The sequence below is a fragment of the Trachemys scripta genome, chromosome 10, assembly GCF_013100865.1.
Source record: "Trachemys scripta elegans isolate TJP31775 chromosome 10, CAS_Tse_1.0, whole genome shotgun sequence".
Lineage (NCBI taxonomy): Eukaryota > Metazoa > Chordata > Testudines > Emydidae > Trachemys > Trachemys scripta.
The window spans coordinates 38388542-38408641 of record NC_048307.1 but is presented as its reverse complement, the minus strand read 5'-3'; the positions used below and the strand labels follow the sequence as shown (position 1 = coordinate 38408641).

Here is a 20100-nt window from a genome sequence, read left to right as displayed (position 1 = left end):
TCTTTAATCTCTCCACATATGGGACCCGTTCCAAATCCCTAATCATTTTAGTTGCCCTTTTCTGAACTTTTTCTAATGCCAGTATATCTTTTTTGAGATGAGGAGACCACATCTGTATGCAATATTCAAGATGTGGGAGTACCACGATTCCTGCATTAGTAAGAGCATTGCCAGCAGATCGAGGGAAATGATTATTCCCCCTCTATGATTATTCTGGTGAGGCCATATCTGGAATATTGCATCCAGTTTTGGGGCCCCCACTACAGAAAGGATGTAGACAAATTGGAGGGAGTCCTGATATTCTATGATTCTTATTCTATTATCTGCTGCCACTAAGAACAGCTGAGCTCCATCCTCTTTGGAACCCCCCTTCTGGTAGTTGAAGGCTGCTATCAACCCCCCCCCCCTTCTCTTCTGCAGACTAAACAAGCCCAGTTCACTCAGCCTCTCCTCGTAAGTCATGTGCTCCAGCCCCCTGATCATTTTTGTTGTCCTCCCCTGGACTCTCTCCAATTTGTCCTCATCCCTTCTGCAGTGGGGGGACCAAAACTGGATGCAATACTCCAGATGAGGCTTCACCAATGCCGAATAGAGGGGAATGATCACATCCCTCGATCTGATGCAATGCTCCTACTTATACAGCCCAAAATGCAGTTAGCCTTCTTGGCAACAAAACTCATATCCAGCTTCTTGTCCACTGTAATCCCTAGGTCCTTTTCTGCAGAACTGCTGCCTAGCCACTCGGTCCCTAGTCTGTAGCAGTGCATGGGATTCTTCCGTCCTAAGTGCAGGACTCTGCACTTGTCCTTGCTGAACCTCATCAGATTTCTTTTGACCCTATCCTCTAATTTGTCTACGTCCCTCTGTATCCTGTCCCTACCCTCCAGCGTATCTACCACTCCTCCCAGTTTAGTGTCATCTGCAAACTTGCTGAGGGTGCAATCCACGCCATCCTCCAGATCATTAATGAAGATATTGAACAAAACCGGCCCCAGGACTGACCTTTGGGGCACTCTGCTGCCAACTAGACATGGAGCCATTGATTGCTACCTGTTGAGCCCAATGATCTAGCCAGCTTCTATCTACCTTATAGTCCATTCATCCAGCACATACTACTTTAACTTGCTGACAAGAATACTGTGGGAGACCGTATCAAAAGCTTTGTTAAAGCCAAGGAATAACACATCCACTGCGTTTTCCCCACATCTACAGAGCCAGTTATCTCATCATAGAAGGCAATTAGGTTGGTCAGGCATGACTTGCCCTTGGTGAATCCATGCTGACCGTTCCTTATCACTTTCCTCTCCTCTAAGTGCTTCAAAATGGATTCCTTGAGGACCTGCTCCATGATTTTTCCAGGGACTGAGATGAGGCTGACTGGCCTGTAGTTTCCAGGATCCTCCTCCTTCCCTTTTTTAAAGATGGGCACTACATAAGCCTTTTTCCAGTCATCCGGGACCTCCCCAGTTCGCCATGGGTTTTCAAAAACAACAGCCAATGGCTCTGCAATCACATCCGCCAACTCCTTTAGCACCCTTGGATGCAGTGCATCCGTCCCCATGGACTTGTGCTCATCCAGCTTTTCTAAATAGTCCTTTTGTCCACACAGGGCTGGTCACCTCATCCCCATACTGTGCTGCCCAGTGCAGTAGTCTGGGAGCTGACCTTGTTCGTGAAGACAGAAGCAAAAAAGCATTGAGTACATTAGCTTTTTCCACATCCTCTGTCACTAGGTTGCCTCCCCCATTCAGTAAGGGGCCCCACACTTTCCTTGATCATCTTCTTGTTGCTAACATACCTGAAGAAACCCTTCTTGTTACCCTTAACATCCCTTGCTAGCTGCAACTCCAAGTGTGATTTGGCCTTCCTGATTTCACTCCTGTATGCCTGAGCAATATTTTTATACTCCTCCCTGGTCCCCAATCTTCCACGTCTTGTAAGCTTCTTTTTTGTGTTTAAGATCAGCAAGGATCTTACTGTTTAGCCAAGCTGGTCGCCTGCCATATTTACTATTCTTTCTACATATTGGGATGGTTTGTTCCTGCAACTTCAGTAAGGATTCTTTAAAATACAGCCAGCTTTCCTGGACTCCTTTGCCCCTCATGTTATTCCCCCAGGGGATCCTGCCCATCAGTTCCCCGAGGGAGTCAAAGTCTGCTTTTCTGAAGTCCAGGGATCCTATTCTGCTGCTCTCCTTTTTTCCTTGTGTCAGGATCCTAAACTCAACCATCTCATGGTTACTGCCTCCCAGGTTCCCATCCACTTTTGATTTCCCTATTAATTCTTCCCTGTTTGTGAGCAGCAGGTCAAGAAGAGCTCTGCCTGTAGTTGGTTTCTCCAGCACTTGCACAAGGAAATTGTCCTCTACACTTTTCAAAATCTTCCTGGATTGTCTGTGCACCGCTGTATTGCTCGCTCAGCAGATATCGGGGTGATTTAAGTCCCCCACGAGAACCAGGGCCTGTGATCTAGTAACGTCTATTAGTTGCCTCAAGAAAGCCTCATCCACCTCATCCCGCTGGTCTATAGCGGACTCCCACCATGACATCACCCTTGTTGCTCACACTTCTAAACTTCATCCAGAGACTCTCAGGTTTTTCTGCAGTTTCATACTGGAGCTCTAAGCAGTCATACTGCTCTTTTACATATAATGCAACTCCCCCAACCTTTTCTGCCTTGCCTCTCCTTCCTGAACAGTTTATACCCATCCATGACAGTACTCCAGCCATGTGAGTTATCCCACCAAGTCTCTGTTATTCCAATCACATCATAATTCCTTGACTGTGCCAAGACTTCCAGTTCTCCCTGTTTGTTTCCCAGGCTTCTTGCATTTGTGTATAGGCACTTAAGATAACTTGCTGATCATTCTGCTTTCTCCATATGAGGCAGGAGTCTCTTGCACTCTCCTGCTCATGCTTCCTCCTGGTGTCCCACTTCCCCACTTACCTTAGGGCTTTGGTCTCCTTCCCCCGGTGAACCTAGAAGCAATGGTCTCAGGTTGCAGTGGGGGAGATCTAGGCTGGATATTAGGAAACACTATTTCACTGGAATGTGTTACCTAGGGAGGTGGTGGAATCTCCATCCTTAGAGGTTTTTAAGGCTCGGCTTGACAAAGCCCTGACTGGGATGATTTAGTTGGTGTTGGTCCTGCTTTGACCAAGGGGTTGGACTAGATGACCTCCTGAGGTCTTTTCCAACCCTAATCTTCTATGATTCCAATTTTCCCACCCACTTCCTGTTTGACTCCAGTTTATATAGTAATATTCTCAGCTATACTTTAACCAATCATTTTACTGAAATTGAACTAACCAATCCTAACATATTGTAACATAATTCTCTAACCAATTATATCCCACTATCCTAATTAACTTACACCTAGCAAAGTTAATTATACAGCAGACAGAAACAATTAGAGAAACAGACAGATTAACAATAGAAAAGTGAGGGCCCTAAAGATAAAACAATACAGAAATGAGGGTTTCACAACCACAATCATTGATAGTTTGATAGCATCCTGTCTGGCAAGAAATCACTTAAGTTTTCTTTAACCATCTTAAGATCTGTTTCTTTATCTGGTGGTGATGAGCACCATCAAGACAGGATCGTCTTCTTAACAGCCCAATACCACCTTATTTCAACGTGACCGGATTGGAATGGGAGGATGTGACTACGCTTCCCAGCTTATGGCTGCCCCTGCTGCTTAGCCAAAGGCCTTAGCCTAAGAACAAGGCCTCAGACTATCCCAGTGAGAGAAGGCCCATAGACAGGCACACTTGTGATTCTGATTCTTTGTTTTATACCTCTATAACTAGCTAAGTGATACAAATACACTTAAGTTCTTAAAGTACAGGCAGACCTGAATATCTATATTCTAACACCCTATACTCCCTGTGCACCATCAATTCTCCTTAGTTTCCGTGGTGACTGGATGAACAGAACAGTGCTTTTCCAGAATGAGGCAGCATTTAGTTCTATCCCATTTAAAGAATGTTGTCCCAATGGAGTCTTAGTTTGGCTACACCACACTAAAAGTCACCTGCTACAATTTAACTGTTCAAACTGCACCCCACCCCCCAGAGGTAAGTTTATTCTCAGGCAAACTGCAATTCCATCAGAGTTTATAGCGCAGTGTTCTAGCTTTTGATATGAATTAACTTGCTATTTCTTTATATAACCTGCAGTGTGTAATTAGAGGCTAATGTCCTACTTCTGAACTTTGTTTAGCTACACATGGATGCTTTGATGTCTCCAGGATGGCTAAAATGATTTAAGTAAAGTCTGTTTTAAAGAAATGGTTAGCTGTTGCTACTTTTCCCTTTCTTCTAATGTTGTAGTCTTAAAATTAGAAACCAGATGATTAATACAATCACTGTGACAGAGGCAAGAGTTTCCTCATTGTTAGAATTTCAGATTTTACACAGGGTTTCTTATTAAAAAAAGAAATCTTCAGCTCTGATCCTATACACATTTATACACACTTATTATTTGAGATCAACATGACTGCTTGTGTATTTAATACCTGAATTCCTGTTAACACTTAGAAGCCCCAGTCATGGGCCAAGAACCTGTTGTGCTAGGTGCTGTATAAACGGAACAAAGATGGGCCCTGTCCCAAAGCGCTTACAATTTAAGTGTTTCCAGGGCCTTAAAATGCTTATCTATGTCAAGAGATTAGGTCCAGGGCCTTGTTAGCCTCCTCTGCTAGAAAGCAACCAGAAACCTCAGAACACTAAGGTAATCAGCTTTGCTCTCTCTGCATCACACACCACCTTTTGATATATTGAGGAGCCACAAATCAAGAAAGCTGAAATACTTTAGAGTTTGGAATGGCACCGGACATCTTCTGGATGAAGTGGTTCAAAAGGAGAAGACCCAGGCCAAGACTTTTAAGAGTCTAACTTCAGGCACCCATTTTTAAGTCCATACATTAGGTACCTAAACAAACTAACCTGTTTTTCAAAGTGCTGAGCACCCAACAGCACCACTGTTCTGAATAAAGATATTTTTAATACTTTATTCTTTGCCTACAGCAGTTTGTAAAATTTAGATAAGGTATCTTATCCATAGGGACACTGAAGTCAGTGGCTGAAGTTTAATTATAAACTAAAATGGCACTAAGCACAAATTTTCAAGTTAAATTGAGGCTTTGTCAAACTAATTTTTTTTAAAAAAGAACCAGGTATAAGTTTTTGTCCCATAAATCTTTTTTCGGTTGACCAAAACCATCTACAGAACAGCTACTGGTTATTTGTGATGCTCCAGAAGCAATAAGAGACTAAAAGGAAGTATGAATCAACAGAAATTTCATAAAGTTGATCTTCAAACTGTATCAGACTTTTTGCCAGAGTTCTTTTGGTGTCTTTAAAGTGGAATTGTAGCAAAAAAACAGGCATAAAGTTCGAAATAAGAGCAAGCGATTCAGCCCTAGGAGATGTAAAAACTTCTTAAACTAGAAAACCTGTGACCCCATCACCAAATTCAGACTTCATTAACCATTCTAGGGTTTACAGTGGACAAATGTAGTCCACTGAAAGCCAAGCTTTCAGCAAACAGAATGCAGTCATAATAAGACTGTGGCAAGGGAGACAGGAATGAGTGCATGGAGAGGTGGTTATAGTAGAATCAGATTAGTGAAGCCTAGTAACAAGCTCCAACAGCTAAGGCTTGCCCCTGGAGTAGTAAGTCAATAGCTTTATCAATGCCTAGGTCAGCTGCCTTTACCTCCTACGTTTGAGTAGCAAATTTATCTTGTACAAGAAAGGAGTCGCATCAACAATGTGATGGAACCTAGAGCAGCAGAAAGGAAAAGTTAGATTGTTACACAATATGCGTTAGTTCGGAATTGTGGGAAAGGACAAGAATTTATGGAGGTTACGACTAACCCTAGGGACATTTCTCCTTATGATGCAGTTCATTCCCCTTTACCACCAAGTGCCTCCAGATCTTGAAACAAACACCATCATCTGGTTCACAGCCTAAATTAAGCATTTTTTTGTTTTTTTAAAAAACTCAGAATTCTTGAAAGGGAGAGTAACTGCAAGCACCTCATTCCACTCTAAATTATGTTTTACTTCAGCTAAATCTTTAGTGCAATACATCTCCTTCATATGGATGAGACAATACTGTTAGATTCCAATACTACAGACAGAAAGGAAGATATAAAAGAGCCGGTTTCTGTGCTGTGCATGATAAAAGCAACATCTAACCCAAGCAACGGGTACACAGTCTATATTCAGTGCAGCATCTCGTAGCCTGTTGCCAGGTATCCCTGTTTCTATGAAGCCTGACTTCAGTTACACAAAATAAATGTCAGCATTTCAGATCTCCTGAAAAGGGAAGTAGTTCCAGTCTGTTACAAGGGGGGTGGGAGGGAAGGGCAGAAAGTTCCCCTTGTGTTCAGAGCAATTTCTTCTGTCAAAACAAGCCTCAGTTGCATTTTGCTTTTTGTTTTCACCCGTTTCATTATTTTTTTTTTTTTTTTTACACTTCCTAGTCTCACTGTGAACGCCAGTTTACTGAACCCCTTCCATTTGCTGAGATTTTTAGCTACAAACACAACAGGTAAGGCCTTTTGCTCATGATGTAGCAGATTCAAGTTTAACGTTGAATTTGTTACAACGCTAAGCTAATCAGTTCTCCAACTGAGTGAGTTATATTTTTCTAGCTATTTTTAAAAGAACTAAACTGCTATCAAAACATACATAAGAAAGCCATGTTAGAAAGAGTCAGCTTTATCTATGCGCTGTATTATACAAAGCCAACTTATGGCTTGAGGTCATTTGAGTGACCAAAAACCATAACACAGGAGCTGGGGGAGGGATTTCTGTCAAGAAGAGCAAATGAGGACATACCAAGACACTAATGGAGCCAGTTAAGTGATTTACTTTTTGTGGTTTTGTTCTTTATAAGAACTATAGCACTTTTATGTATGGCCAGAGGATGAGGGATAGAAAGGGAGAAGTCTAAGGGTACATCTTCACTACCCGCCGTATTGGCGGGTAGCAATCGATTTATCCGGGATCAATTATATCGCGTCTCATTCCGACGCGATATATCGATCCCTGAACGCGCTCACCGTCGACTCCGGAACTCCACCAGAGCGAGCAGCGGTGGTAGCGCAGTCGACGGGGGAGCCATGGCTGTCGATCCCGCGCCGTGTGGACCCCAGGTAATTTGATCCAAGATACATCGACTTCAGCTACGCGAATAGTGTAGCTGAAGTCGAAGTATCTTGGATCAATTCCCCCCACTGTAGACCAGCCCAAAGAATACTGCCAAAGATATACAGGAAAAAGAAATGCATAGCTTAATTTAGAAGCTATACATTGACTTAGAAGAAATTCCTGCTGTTAGAATTCTTGTTAGCATGCATATTTGCAGGAGTATGAGGGAAGGTCAACCCCTAGAGCAAGGGTATAAACCCTCATTGTATTAAGAGGGTCAGTTTAAGTATACTCCCAAATGGGACCATGCATTCCAACACCCCAACTATTACATGGGAAATGAACCTCGGTTCTGTGGCAAGATCTCCCAATTCTGTGGCTGACTGGAAATTCTGCAACAGCTTCATTTTAAGATTTTGGCATTTAATGAATTAAATATCAGATTAATAGTCAATATATTATTATCCCCTTTGCTATTTTGATATTAAATTCAATCTTATGTGGTCCTCACATTTTCAGCTATCAATAGGGCAATTATTTTTGTATTGATAGCTTCTGATGCAGTTATTCATTAACAGGAGCAAAACTAGAAGTTGCTAGTTGCACAGAGAGGCTGTTTGGGATTGTGGGATAATCCCAACAGGATGCCATTTTTGCTAACATTAACCAGCAGTGACAAGTTCTCATTATCAGTCTTCAGTATACACCCCTCAAAGGTATTGTTCAGGCTCTCTGCCGATTTAGGCAGAAGCCAATGCACCTGTTATACTTAGGTCACATATTCAATATTTGCTTCAAAACAAAGAGGTCTAGAAAAAGTTTAAATTAGAGCCTACATTTTGTGCATTATTAGGACAAGTGGTGTTCCACAGTTGGAACTGGGAATGGAATGCACCAGGAGACACTGCATGTGCTAACTACCCTTGCTTCACAGCAGACTTCCCAAGGATAAAAATGGGATGTTTGCACAACACTAGAGGGTAGAATATAACCATTATGTAATAAATAAAAAGCTTTTTACAAAGTTACTGCATTCAATAGATGGGGAAAATGATGCAGAGCACTTTTAGGAACATTTCTGCCTTATGTACATGCATTTGCTCAGTTTATATACATACAACTGTGGTAGCTTCTCCCATAAGTTCATACCCAAGTTATCTAAATATAATAATCAGATTTCACAGTTAACACTCCCTTTCAGCACTTGTGAAAGAAATCCCCCTCACTGAAGTTTCCCCAGTGAGCATGGGACCTAAGACATCAATTTTGGCAGTTTTTGTATCTTTAGGAAAAAAAAAAAAAAGTTTCTAGCCCTTTTAATTTCTAAGAACTTTCAAAAACATGAAGCAAAGCCCACCACTGGTTTACATGTCTTCAGGGATCAAACAGCTTCGGATACATGAAGCTGTCAATTTACATGTCGTCATATAAACCAAGTGGCAAAGTTTTCAGAGAGATCATTTTCCCAGCAGCTAGTCAGAGCTCTGTGGACATAATTTTGTTAAGACTGAGGCAGGCACTTTAGGGTATGTCTAAACTGCAAAGTTGTTGACAAAACCTTTGTCTTTCATGGGTACTTTAACCCCCCCCTCCCCGAGAAAGACAAAAGTTTTGCTGACACAAGTGGCAGTGTGAACGTGGCTTTGTCGGCAGGAGTGCTCTCCTGAGGACAAAGTTAATGCTGCTAGCGGGGCTGGAAGTATTTCGTTGGCAAAAGTGCCGACAAAGCGTTTACACACGCTGACTTTTAGCGACAAGGCTGTCTCAACACTTGTTGCTAAAAACTGCATGGTGTAGACAAGCCTTAAGTTACTTACTCATGGTGGGGGGCAATTAAATTATGTGAGAGGGTAGTATAGCAAGGACCTCCTCCCATCTTCCTGATTCAAGAGCCAGAAAGCTGGGGGAGAAGTAATGGAGACCCATTCCCTCATTGCAGCCAGAAGTCTTTGCACTTGAGAGAATAGAAAGGCTCTTTTCAATTGTGTAGCCACTGCACCTTGCTGGTCTCCCCATACCTCATTTATATCTAACAAACAAATACAGATGTACAAGCTCCCAGAGATTAACAGGAAGATAGGAACTGCTGTACTGGATCACTCCAGTGACCCATCTAGCCTAGTCTCCAATAACAAGAACCACATGCTTCAGAGAAATGCAACAAGTCCATTTTATGATTCTTAGAACTGTTTCAGGTTAAGAAAATGCTACAGACTATTTCCATTTGGACTGTTTTCTTTGCAGACATAAAGGATAGAGGCTTTTTAAAAAGTGAAAGCTCACTTTCTGCAGAACCTGAATCTGTCATAGGTGCGAATACTGGAAATAGGCTGGAGCTGGTCTACTGGCTGGTAGTGTGACAAGTCATCTAAGTTAAACTCTTTGCACTGCTGTACTCATTTAAAATCCTTTATACGTTGTTCTTTTAAGTAAGTCAGGGAGGGGACAAAGCATGGCATGTTAGTTTTTACACGTCTTCTAGGATTTAGGAAGTTGTCTGAAACATTAGTACATTTGAAGTTTGAATATCTGAAAGATGTGATGTGGTAAGGACAGTGAAGCTTTGTAAGTTTCAACACCCAGGCTCATCTTCAAGAAGCTGGCTAGTGTTCCATTTAACACTAGTGTTCAAATACAAATTGAAAATTAAGTGTTAAACCTAACCTCCTATAGAAAAAGCAACAAAGAGTCCTGTGGCACCTTACAGACTAACAGACACATAGGAGCATGAGCTTTCGTGGGTGAATACCCACTTCTTCGGCTGCATGTAGTGGAAATTTCCAGGGGCAGGTATAAATATGCAAGCAAGAGTGAGTAAGGCTAGAGATAACTAGGTTAGTTCAATCAGGGAGGATGAGGCCCTCTTCTAGCAGTTGAGGTGTGAACACCAAGAGAGGAGAAACTGCTTTTGTAATTGGCTAGCCATTCAGTCTTTGTTTAATCCTGAGCTGATGGTGTCAAATTTGCAGATGAACTGAAGCTCAGCAGTTTCTCTTTGAAGTCTGGTCCTGAAGTTTTTTTTGCTGCAGGATGGCTACCTTTAAATCTGCTATTGTGTGTCCAGGGAGGTTGAAGTGTTCTCCTACAGGTTTTTGTATATTGCCATTCTTAATATCTGATTTGTGTCCATTTATCCTTTTACGTAGGGACTGTCCAGTTTGGCTGATGTACATAGAGGGGCATTGCTGGCATATATTACATTAGTGGACGTGCAGGTGAATGAACTGGTGATGGTGTGGCTGATCTGGTTAGGTCCTGTAATGGTGTCACTGGTGTAGATATGTGGGCAGAGTTGGCATCGAGGTTTGTTGCATGGATTGATTCTTGAGTTAGAGTTGGTGCGGTGTGTAGTTACTGGTGAGAATATGCTTCAGGTTGGCGGGTTGTCTGTGGGCGAGGACTGGCCTGCCACCCAAGGCCTGTGAAAGTGAGGGATCGTTGTCCAGGATGGGTTGTAGATCACTGATGATACGTTGGAGAGGTTTTAGCTAGGGACTGTATGTAATGGCCAGTGGAGTTCTGTTGGTTTCTTTCTTGGGCTTGTCTTGCAGTAGGAGGCTTCTGGGTACACGTCTGGCTCTGTTGATCTGTTTCCTCATGCGGGTATCGTAGTTTTGAGTATGCTTGGTGAAGATTTTGTAGGTGTTGGCCTTAGTCTGAGGGGTTGGAGCAGATACGGTTGTATCTCAGTGCTTGGCTGTAGATAATGAATCGTGTGGTGTGTCCGGGATGGAAGCTGGAGGCATGATGGTAGGCATAGCGGTCGGTGAGTTTTTGGTATAGGGTGGTGTTTTCGGTATAGGGTGGTGTTAACGTGACCGTCACTTATTTGCACCGTGGCAAATAAGTGACGGTCACGTTAACACCACCCTATACCAAAAGCCCACTGACCACTATGCCTACCTTTATTTATACCTGCCCCTGGAAATTTCCACTGCATGCATCCGAAGAAGTGGGTATTCACCCACAAAAGCTCATGCTCCTATACGTCTGTTAGTCTAGGAGGTGCCACAGGACTCTGTTGCTTTTACAGATCCAGACTAACACGGCTACCCCTTTGATAACATTTTCTTTCTATAGGAAGTAAAGTATCAGGTTCATAATCAATTCTAATTAGGCAGGACAGATCAGTCAGTCACTTTTTTGCACTATTCTCTACTACCACTGAGATGACTATTAAGCAGCCAACCAAAAATGCAGTAGTCAGTCAGCACACTTGGCTCTTATGAGATAGCTATAAAATTCTTAGAGTGCTTCAGCTGCCCGGATGTTGTTCCCTTTGCCGCTTCAACTCCCACAACAGCTAGTTCTTTGAATGGAAGCTTCCAATACCGGATGTTTATGACAAAATGCAACATCTTTAAACCAGACCTCCAGCTTTACTATCTTTCATCATACCCAAGGAGTTTTTATTACTCATTAAATACTGCTTGCTAAGTTACAGCTTTTTAGTCCAGTAAGCAAGTAGGGGTTTTACTAAATACCTACTCCCAGAGAAACACAATGTTCTTCTGTTCTGCCATTATTGATTTAGAAGTGGCATCTTTGTGTTCCAAATCAATACACACCAGTCAGAGCAAGACTTTAGCTGCCAGGTGAAGAGAAGACAAGTAATGTGCAAAGCAAAAAAATAAATTAGTTCTAAAGGAAATTGAAGTTGGTACACACAGTTTTGTTGAAGATGCATAAGACAGAGCAGCACAGAACTACTACTATTTCTGCAGTACCAAAAGCCAACCAGGAATGATGATTCAAAATGTATGGTAAAAAAGGTACTAAGTCATTCTTTGCCATAACTGCTTTTAAAATGATAAATCTGTCATTTGGATATTCTTTTGGCTCTATTACTTTAAAGATGATTTAACAATGTGTACATTGCTATAGCAATCTGGGTGACGGTGAAGAACCGTCCCTGAAGTAGGCTTCTTGACTGGAAAGTTACTCAGCCAGCAGCTTTAATATGAAAAGTTTTATAATGGTATTCAGTGTACCCCATTGCACAGTGCGACTTTTAGTAATTTCATACAAAGTAGTTTTTACCTCCTTTTAGAGGCTTGCTGTATTACAGAGAGTCTGTGTTAAGAGGATTTATTTTGCCATGCTTCCAGATGTTGATGATTGATTTTGAATTAGGCACACAAATAAAACAGGCCTCTAAACATGACAACTGCAAAGGGTATCTGTATTATCAATGAATAAATTGTCAACATGCTGACTGGAATAAGTGTTGGGGGAAAAGTTCCATATGACTAGTGATGTGAATTCTTCTAAAAGCACCATTTGTTCATAGATACAGGAACCATCTCAGAGACCACAATACAGCAACAGGCCATAGATCCAATATATGATGCACTGCAGCATTAGCAAATCAGATGCCGGTCTTATTTGAAGATCCACTCAAATAAGTGTTTGTGTTACTATATACAACAGCTGAAGAAGATTTTGCCTTCCAAATGCAGTGTAAACACTGCCACGATATAGATTGTTCCTACAACCACAGCTTCATGGCTTCCTATTAGAAGAGTTCATCCCTACAGTCCAGACTCCATGCAATACAGCTTATGAGTTATGAAGAAAACACTTCCCAAGCTGCCAAAAGTGAAAACAGAAAACTCTTCAGGGGTTATACTGAGTGTGCAGTTTTCATGGCAGCCCTTCAAAATTCAAGTTATAGCTTATTTTGGACTTTGAAAGTTAGATAAACTGAAAGGGGCCTCAATTTCATAACTTTCTTTAAAAAGAAACTTGAACTGCAAATTCAAAAGTAAAACTAGTCTCCTTCCATATCACATCACAGAGCCACGTGGCCCCATTGAGAAGGAAGGAGGAGTGCAGACACATTGTAAGGGTATTTGCTCATAAAGAAACCCAACAGCCACTTAAATAAAGCTTGCTGCTGCACGGGATCTCTGCAAAGACATATAAAGTACCAAACAGCATGATCCAGTCCCCTTCCGCAAGCCAACCTAAGTTAGCCCTGTAGTGGGAAGTGGCACCAGGTGGTCTGGCCCTTCTTCCAGGACTAGAGTTCTTCCTGGGAGCCAGCAAGGGGGACCATCTGACTCTCCTCCCAGCAGTGTAATTCTCCATGGAAAGACTCCAGCAAGGAGTGGGGTGTCGATTCCTAGTCACTGACTCTCACATACCCAGCACCGCCAAAGCCTAGTAGTAATCCGGGCAGTCAGGAGAGACGGGACGTTCTCCAGCACACCGAATACGTGTTTACACTGTCCAGCACAATAGGGCCCCATTCCATATAGCAGCATCGAGATGCTACCGTAATCTGAACTACTGGAGCTTCCCGTCCTCCTCCCACCGCACGCCCAGGCCAGCGCACTGCAGGCAGCCATAGAGGATAAGCGCCCGGCCCCTTTAAACGAGAGCGAGCACTCACCTCGCCCCCTCCAGGCAGCCCTTTGGGACCAGGCAGGGACACTGAGGAAGGGGAAGGGCAAGGTCACCCCGCCCTGCCCACGGTCACACGCAGGAACCCGAGGAACAGAACCCAGGCGTCCTGCCTCCGCCCCTGGCAGCGAGGGGAGGGTAACACCCAGATAGGGAAGGGGGGTATGGGCGCAGTCCCCGGAACGACCCCGCAGCCTACGCCCGCCCAGGAAGAGGCCTCCCCAGTCCCCAGGGCCGCTCCCCACCGCCCCCGCGGGGCAGAAGCCTGCGCTCCCTGCGCCCCGTCCTGGGGAAGGCAGGGCCCTGCCGCCGGCCACCGCAGGTACCTAGAGCTGGGCTTGGCGGACTCGGCCTCCGGCCCCTGGAACATAGCAGCAGTGAGCCAAGAGATCGTACGCTGCTGACTCGGCTCCGCGGCTGCCTCTCGCTGGCTGAGCTCGCTCCGGCCGCCTAGACAACAGGTAGCGCCCCGGCCCGCCCTGCTAACCCATTGGCTGGCCTGTCCGCCAATCACGTCGAGCAGCCTACCACAGGCAGCACACTCCCACAGGTACACGCCCACACGACCTGGGAGGGAAGCTTTAAAACACCCGCTTCGTGGCTCACCCTGTCCCCCTGCCCATTGGAGCAGTCACCTGCCATTCAGGAAAAGTCGCGTGGCCATTGGGCAAAGTGTGAGGCTAGGACCAGGAGCGCAACCCTCGATATTTAACGGGACAGGTCTAGGCACTTCCCCCCCTTCTCTGTTCCTTAAAGAAGGCCTGTCCCTAGCATTCGTCCCCAGCCTGCCCAGGGCAGGGGATCTGGAGCCATGGTGGGCCCTAGATACAGGAGACACCAGGTGGATAAGATGATATCTTTTATTGGACCAACTTCTGCTGGTGAGCAGGACCGGCTTGAGGCAGCAGCAAAGCAAGCACGTGTTTGGGAGTAGCATTCCGGCCATCCATTTTTTTCGGAAAAATCCACCAATATACAGGAAAAAAATACCTGAAGATCAAAAAAATCTCTAATAGTCCAATAGGAGTGTGACGTGAAAAATATCATCTCACGTCGTGACACAGTCACTCATAATGTGAACGTGCATAAATGTGTAAACATTAACGGTTATTAATTAAATCAGAAATCATGATTACTTGTGTGTACTGTGCCGCCCCATTCGCACTAATTTCCGTGACGCGTTGGTGCCAGTAGTTATAGGGACAAAAACGACTTTCCGGTACTGCCTACCAGCTACAAAAAGAGAGAAACGGCAAAAAGAATTAGAAAAACTCTCTCGTACTTCAAATAAGTATTTTTAAAAAGTCGACAATCAAAGAGAAAGCTCTAAGCAATGCATTGAAAGTGATTATTCATCAACTGATGAAGACCAATCAAACCAAAGATTATCTTTATCAACTGCTAAAGATGAACAACAATCCGCTCAAAGATTATCTTCACTAACTGATAAAGACGAATAATCACAATCCATCCAAATTTACTTCTTCAGCTGAAGAGTCCAGAAACGAAGAACTGTTATCCAAATCTAAAACTGAAGAACAATTATTAGAAGGTAGAGAGACTGACATAGGATCAGATCCAACTAGATGGCCGACAATAATTACTGATGCAATGCTAATGATTATTGTGAAACACATCCTTCAAAACTAGATCCTACATTTGAATATCCATTTAATGAGTCGAATCATCGATTTATGCCATCCAGTATGAAGAAAAAAAATGAAAAACGGGGAACAAATTAACAGATAGTGAGTGTATTCACAGATCAAAGATGTAGTTTTTTGTTTTTGCTGACTACAAATTCTGTTTTCATTTTTTTTTAAATTTTAAACAGTAAAAAAAAAAAAAATTGCAAAGTGCAAACATGTGTAAAAGCCACACAAAAAAAAAAAGGGGGAGGAGGGGGCAGCCAATTTTTTTTTTTTCACTTGTGGAGGCAAAAAAACTAGAGCCGGCCCTGCTGGTGAGAAAACAAGTTCTGGGTAGCTGGAAGCCTTGTCTCTCTGGCACCAGCAGAAGTTGGTTCAATAAACGATATTGCCTCACCCATTGTCTCCCTAATATTCTAGGTGAGGCCCAGATCCTAGCCAGGCCTGCTTGGGCCAAGGCAAGGCCCGCTGAAGCACCTCTAAGGCTGCCCCCACCCATCCCAGTTGGGCCTACTCCTTCAGTGGCAGTTGATGTTGTTCCATCCCTAACAGGGTTAGTAAATGCTGTTCCCAGCATTCGCTCCAGTTATCATAATGGCCAAGAATTGCAGTTTCTATGGCTTCAAGCTCTGCGTGGAAGCGTGGGACTGTTCTGAAAACAGCAGGGTGGGGTTCCACATTTGTGTCTCCCTGAAGCCCCTATCAAATATGCTCCATTTACAAGTAAAATAATTTTTCTTTTCCATCTCCTAGCCCTTCAACCATCCTGTACTCACTGTGAAGCTGAACCTTATTTTGCATTTCACCATTATTAATAAAGATTTGGCAGGCTAAATTATACCCTCAATCTCTGAACAGATGTGGAAGAGTATTCATGACTTACTCCCCACTTACCCTGTGTCTTCTCTTTAGCACTGACCATAATAAGAAAAACATGTCAATAGCCAATGGGAGCTGTAGGGGCGGCACTTGGGACGGGGGCAGCATGCAGAGTGGAGCCCCCTGGCTGCCCCTATGTGTAGGAGCCAGATGGGGGCCATGCCACTGCTTCTGGAAGCTGCGTGGAGCGGCCCCCAACTCTGCACCCCGGCTGGAGCAGGACAAGCCCCAGACCCCACTCCCCAGTGGGAGCTCAAGGCCTGAATTAAAAGGGCTGGTGGGCCGGATCCAGCCCATAGTTTGCCCACCCCGGTCTAGTTCATGTACATGCTGAGTGCAAAGTGGATTGCCTTTCCTCTGATCCCCAACAAGTACAAAAAGCCAGAGGTCTTATGACGAAATTCAGACATGATGCCTTTTGTGATGTATATTAGATTCCCCCTTAGTCTCTTTTATGCATAGCTAGGGTGTGTGTAAGTAAATTTGTGCTTAAAAAGAAGTGGGTAGCACAGTGAACAGTTGGTGAAAGTTAGTCCTTACATTGAAGAGGTCTTCCTGCAAAACATAGGATCATCCTTGTGATGAGTTCGGTTACAGAAAGCCCCTTGAGGCTATCACCTAACGTGCTGGAATTAACTCTGAGCCAGTTTTCCACTGCCAGCTTGGGACTCCACAACGCTGCTTTGCTGAGCCAGACACACTAGACTGCTGCAACACAGACCCAGGTCTGGTCCACGCCCACAAAAGCTGCAGACTTTAACCAAAAACTGCTCAACAAGTCACCTATCTCCAGCACCCAGACACCCAGCTCCCAATGGGATCCAAACCCCAAATAAATCTGTTTTACTCTGTATAAAGCATATACAGAGTAAACTCATAAAATTGTCCACCCTCTACAACACTGATAGAGAGATATGCACAGCTGTTTGCTCCCCCAGGTATTAATCACTTACTTTGGGTTAATTAATAAACAAAAGTGATTTTATTAAGTATAAAAAGTAGGATTTAAGTGATTTCAAGTAATAAGACAGAACAAAGTAAGTTACCAAGCAAAATAAGACAAAACACGCAAGTTTAAGCCCAGTACATTTAAGAAACTGAATACAGGTAAATCTTACTCTCAGCGATGTTCCAATAAGCTTCTTTCACAGACTAGAGTCCTTCTTAGTCTGGGCCCAATCCTTTCCCCTGGTACAGTTCTTGTTAGTTCCAGCTCAGGTGGTAACTAGGGGATTTCTCATGACTGGCAGCCCCATTTGTTCTGTTACACACCCTTTTATATCTTTGGCACAAAGCGGGAATCCTTTGTGTCTCTCTAGGTTCCCACCCTTCCTTCTCAATGGAAAAGCACCAGGTTTAAGATGGATTCCACTATCATGTGACATGTTCACATGTCCTTTGAGACATCATTACTCACTGGCTGGCACCCATGTATACATGAAGGCTTACAAGTAAACAGAGCCATTTACAACCAATTGTCCTAGTTAATGGGAGCCATCAAGATTCCAAGCCACCATTAATGGCCCACACTTTGCATAGTTACAATAGGACTTCAGAGTAATACTTCATATTTCTAGCTTCAGATACAAGAATGCTACAGTGCATACAAATAGGATGAACACATTCAGTAGATTATAAGCTTTGTAATACCTTACAAGAGACCTTTTGCATAAAGCATATTCCAGTTACATTATATTTACACTTATAAGCATATTTCCATAAAACATATGGAGTGCAACATCACACCCGCCTCCTGAACTTACTGCCAGAGACTTGGACACTGTCCATGGTGGAGGCAGTACATGTAAAATCCCTGTTTGTTTCTGGTCATACCCTCTGTGACATTCTATACCTTGGGGGAACATGGTGTAACCCCCATATTCCTCATTTTCATATAATCATGATCTTACATATAAAGCATGCCTTTTAAGGTATCAGGGAAAGGTTATGATCTGCTTAAAGTCATTTCTCTATTCATGTATGTATATCATTAATGCATATGAAGTTATGAGAATTGTGTAGTATGGTTGTCACTAAAACATGCTGTAAGTTGGGGGAATCAGACAGATATTAGCTCCCCAGAGGCAAAAGCAAGGAAAGTAACCAGCACCCGAGCAGGGTGTGAAACAGCCCATCAACAGCCATTGTCTAACAAGGGAGCTACAATGCAATGACTCACCTGCATGAGGCCCTACCAGGGGAATTGCTCAACCTTGCTGGGAGAGACTCATAGACTCATAGACTCATAGACTTTAAGGTCAGAAGGGACCATTATGATCATCTGGTCTGACCCCCTGCATGCTGCAGGCCATAAAACCGTCCCTACCCCTTCCCTGGACTCTGCTGTTGAAGTCCCCAATCCTGTTTTAGGTGACTTCAATTGGCAGAAACCCTCCTGCTAGAGATCCCTGCCCCATGCTGCGGAGGAAGGCGAAAAACCTCCAGAGGCTCAGCCAATCTGCCCTGGAGGAAAATTCCTTCCCGACCCCAAATATGGCGATCAGTAAGACCCCGAGCATATAGGCAAGAGTCTCCAGCCTGACCCCTGTCGGCCATTATACAATTTACCTACCATTTCTTGGTTTTCCTTGACTACTATGTTTTACCATTAAACCATTCCCTCCATAAATTTATCTAACTTAATCTTAAAACCAGACAGGTCCGTCGCCCCCACCGTTTCCCTCGGAAGGCCGTTCCAATATTTCACCCCTCTGACGGTCAGAAACCTGCGTCTAATTTCAAGCCTGAACCTCCCCACGGCCAGTTTATATCCATTCGTTCTCGTATCCACATTAGTACTAAGCTGGAATAATTCTTCTCCCTCCCTCGTATTAATCCCTCTAATATAGTTAAAGATAGCAATCATATCCCCCCTCAGCCTTCGCTTTGTCAGACTAAACAACCCAAGCTCCTCTAGTCTCTTTTCATACGACAGGTTTTCCATTCCTCTGATCATCCTAGTGGCCCTTCTCTGCACCCGTTCCAGTTTAAGTTCATCTTTTTTAAACATGGGAGACCAGAACTGCACACAGTACTCCAAATGAGGTCTCACCAGCGCCTTGTACAACGGAAGCAGGACCTCCTTATCCCTACTAGATATACCTCGCCTAATGCATCCCAAGACAGCATTGGCTTTTTTCACCGCCACGTCGCATTGTCGACTCATAGTCATCCTGCGGTCTACCAGGACCCCTAGGTCCTTCTCCTCTTCCGTTACTTCTAACCAATGCGTCCCCATCTTGTAACTAAAATTTTTATTAGTCATCCCCAAATGCATCACCTTACACTTTTTACTATTAAATTTCATCCTATTCCTGATACTCCAATTCACAAGCTCATTCAAGTCTCCCTGCAGGATATCCCTATCCTCCTCCGAATTTACAACGCCTCCCACCTTCGTATCATCCGCAAACTTTATCAGCCCACTCCTGCAATCGGTCCCGAGGTCAGTTATAAATAAATTAAATAAAATGGGTCCCAAAACCGAACCTTGAGGCACTCCACTAGTAACCTCCCTCCAACCCGACAGTTCACCCTTTAATACGACCCGCTGCATTCTCCCCATTAACCAATTCCTTATCCACCTCTGGATCTTCATATCGATCCCCATGTTTTTCAGTTTAACCAATAATTCCTCATGGGGTACAGTATCAAACGCTTTACTGAAATCCAGGTATATTAGGTCCACCGCATTTCCCTTATCTAATAAATCCGTTACTTTCTCAAAGAAGGAGATCAGATTCGTTTGGCACGATCTGCCCTTCGTAAAACCATGTTGTAATTTATCGCAATTGCCACTAACCTCCAGGTCCTCAACTAGTTTCTCTTTTAGAATTTTCTCTAACACCTTGCACACTACAGATGTTAAACTAACAGGCCTGTAGTTACCCGGATCACTTTTTTTCCCTTTCTTGAAAATAGGAACCACATTAGCTATTCTCCAGTCTAACGGGACCACCCCCGAGTTTACAGATACATTAAATATTATCGCTAACGGGCCTGCT

General features: G+C 43.6%; 1 protein-coding gene across 2 annotated transcripts in view; it reads right to left on the bottom strand.

Moving 5' to 3' along the window:
• Nucleotides 1–14048, bottom strand: part of JPT2 (Jupiter microtubule associated homolog 2) — a 34396-nt gene extending 20348 nt beyond the window's left edge. The window contains exons 1-2 of one of the 2 annotated variants that reach the window (XM_034783671.1): nucleotides 13895–14017; nucleotides 11652–11751 (exon numbers count right to left, since the gene is read on the bottom strand). In XM_034783671.1, coding sequence (XP_034639562.1) covers nucleotides 11652–11686 — 35 coding nt within the window. In that variant the 5' untranslated portion in view covers nucleotides 11687–11751; nucleotides 13895–14017. Of the gene's footprint in view, nucleotides 1–11651; nucleotides 11752–13894 lie in introns of both variants that reach the window. The other variant, XM_034783670.1, reaches the window with a different exon arrangement.
• Nucleotides 14049–20100: the final 6052 nt, after the last annotated feature.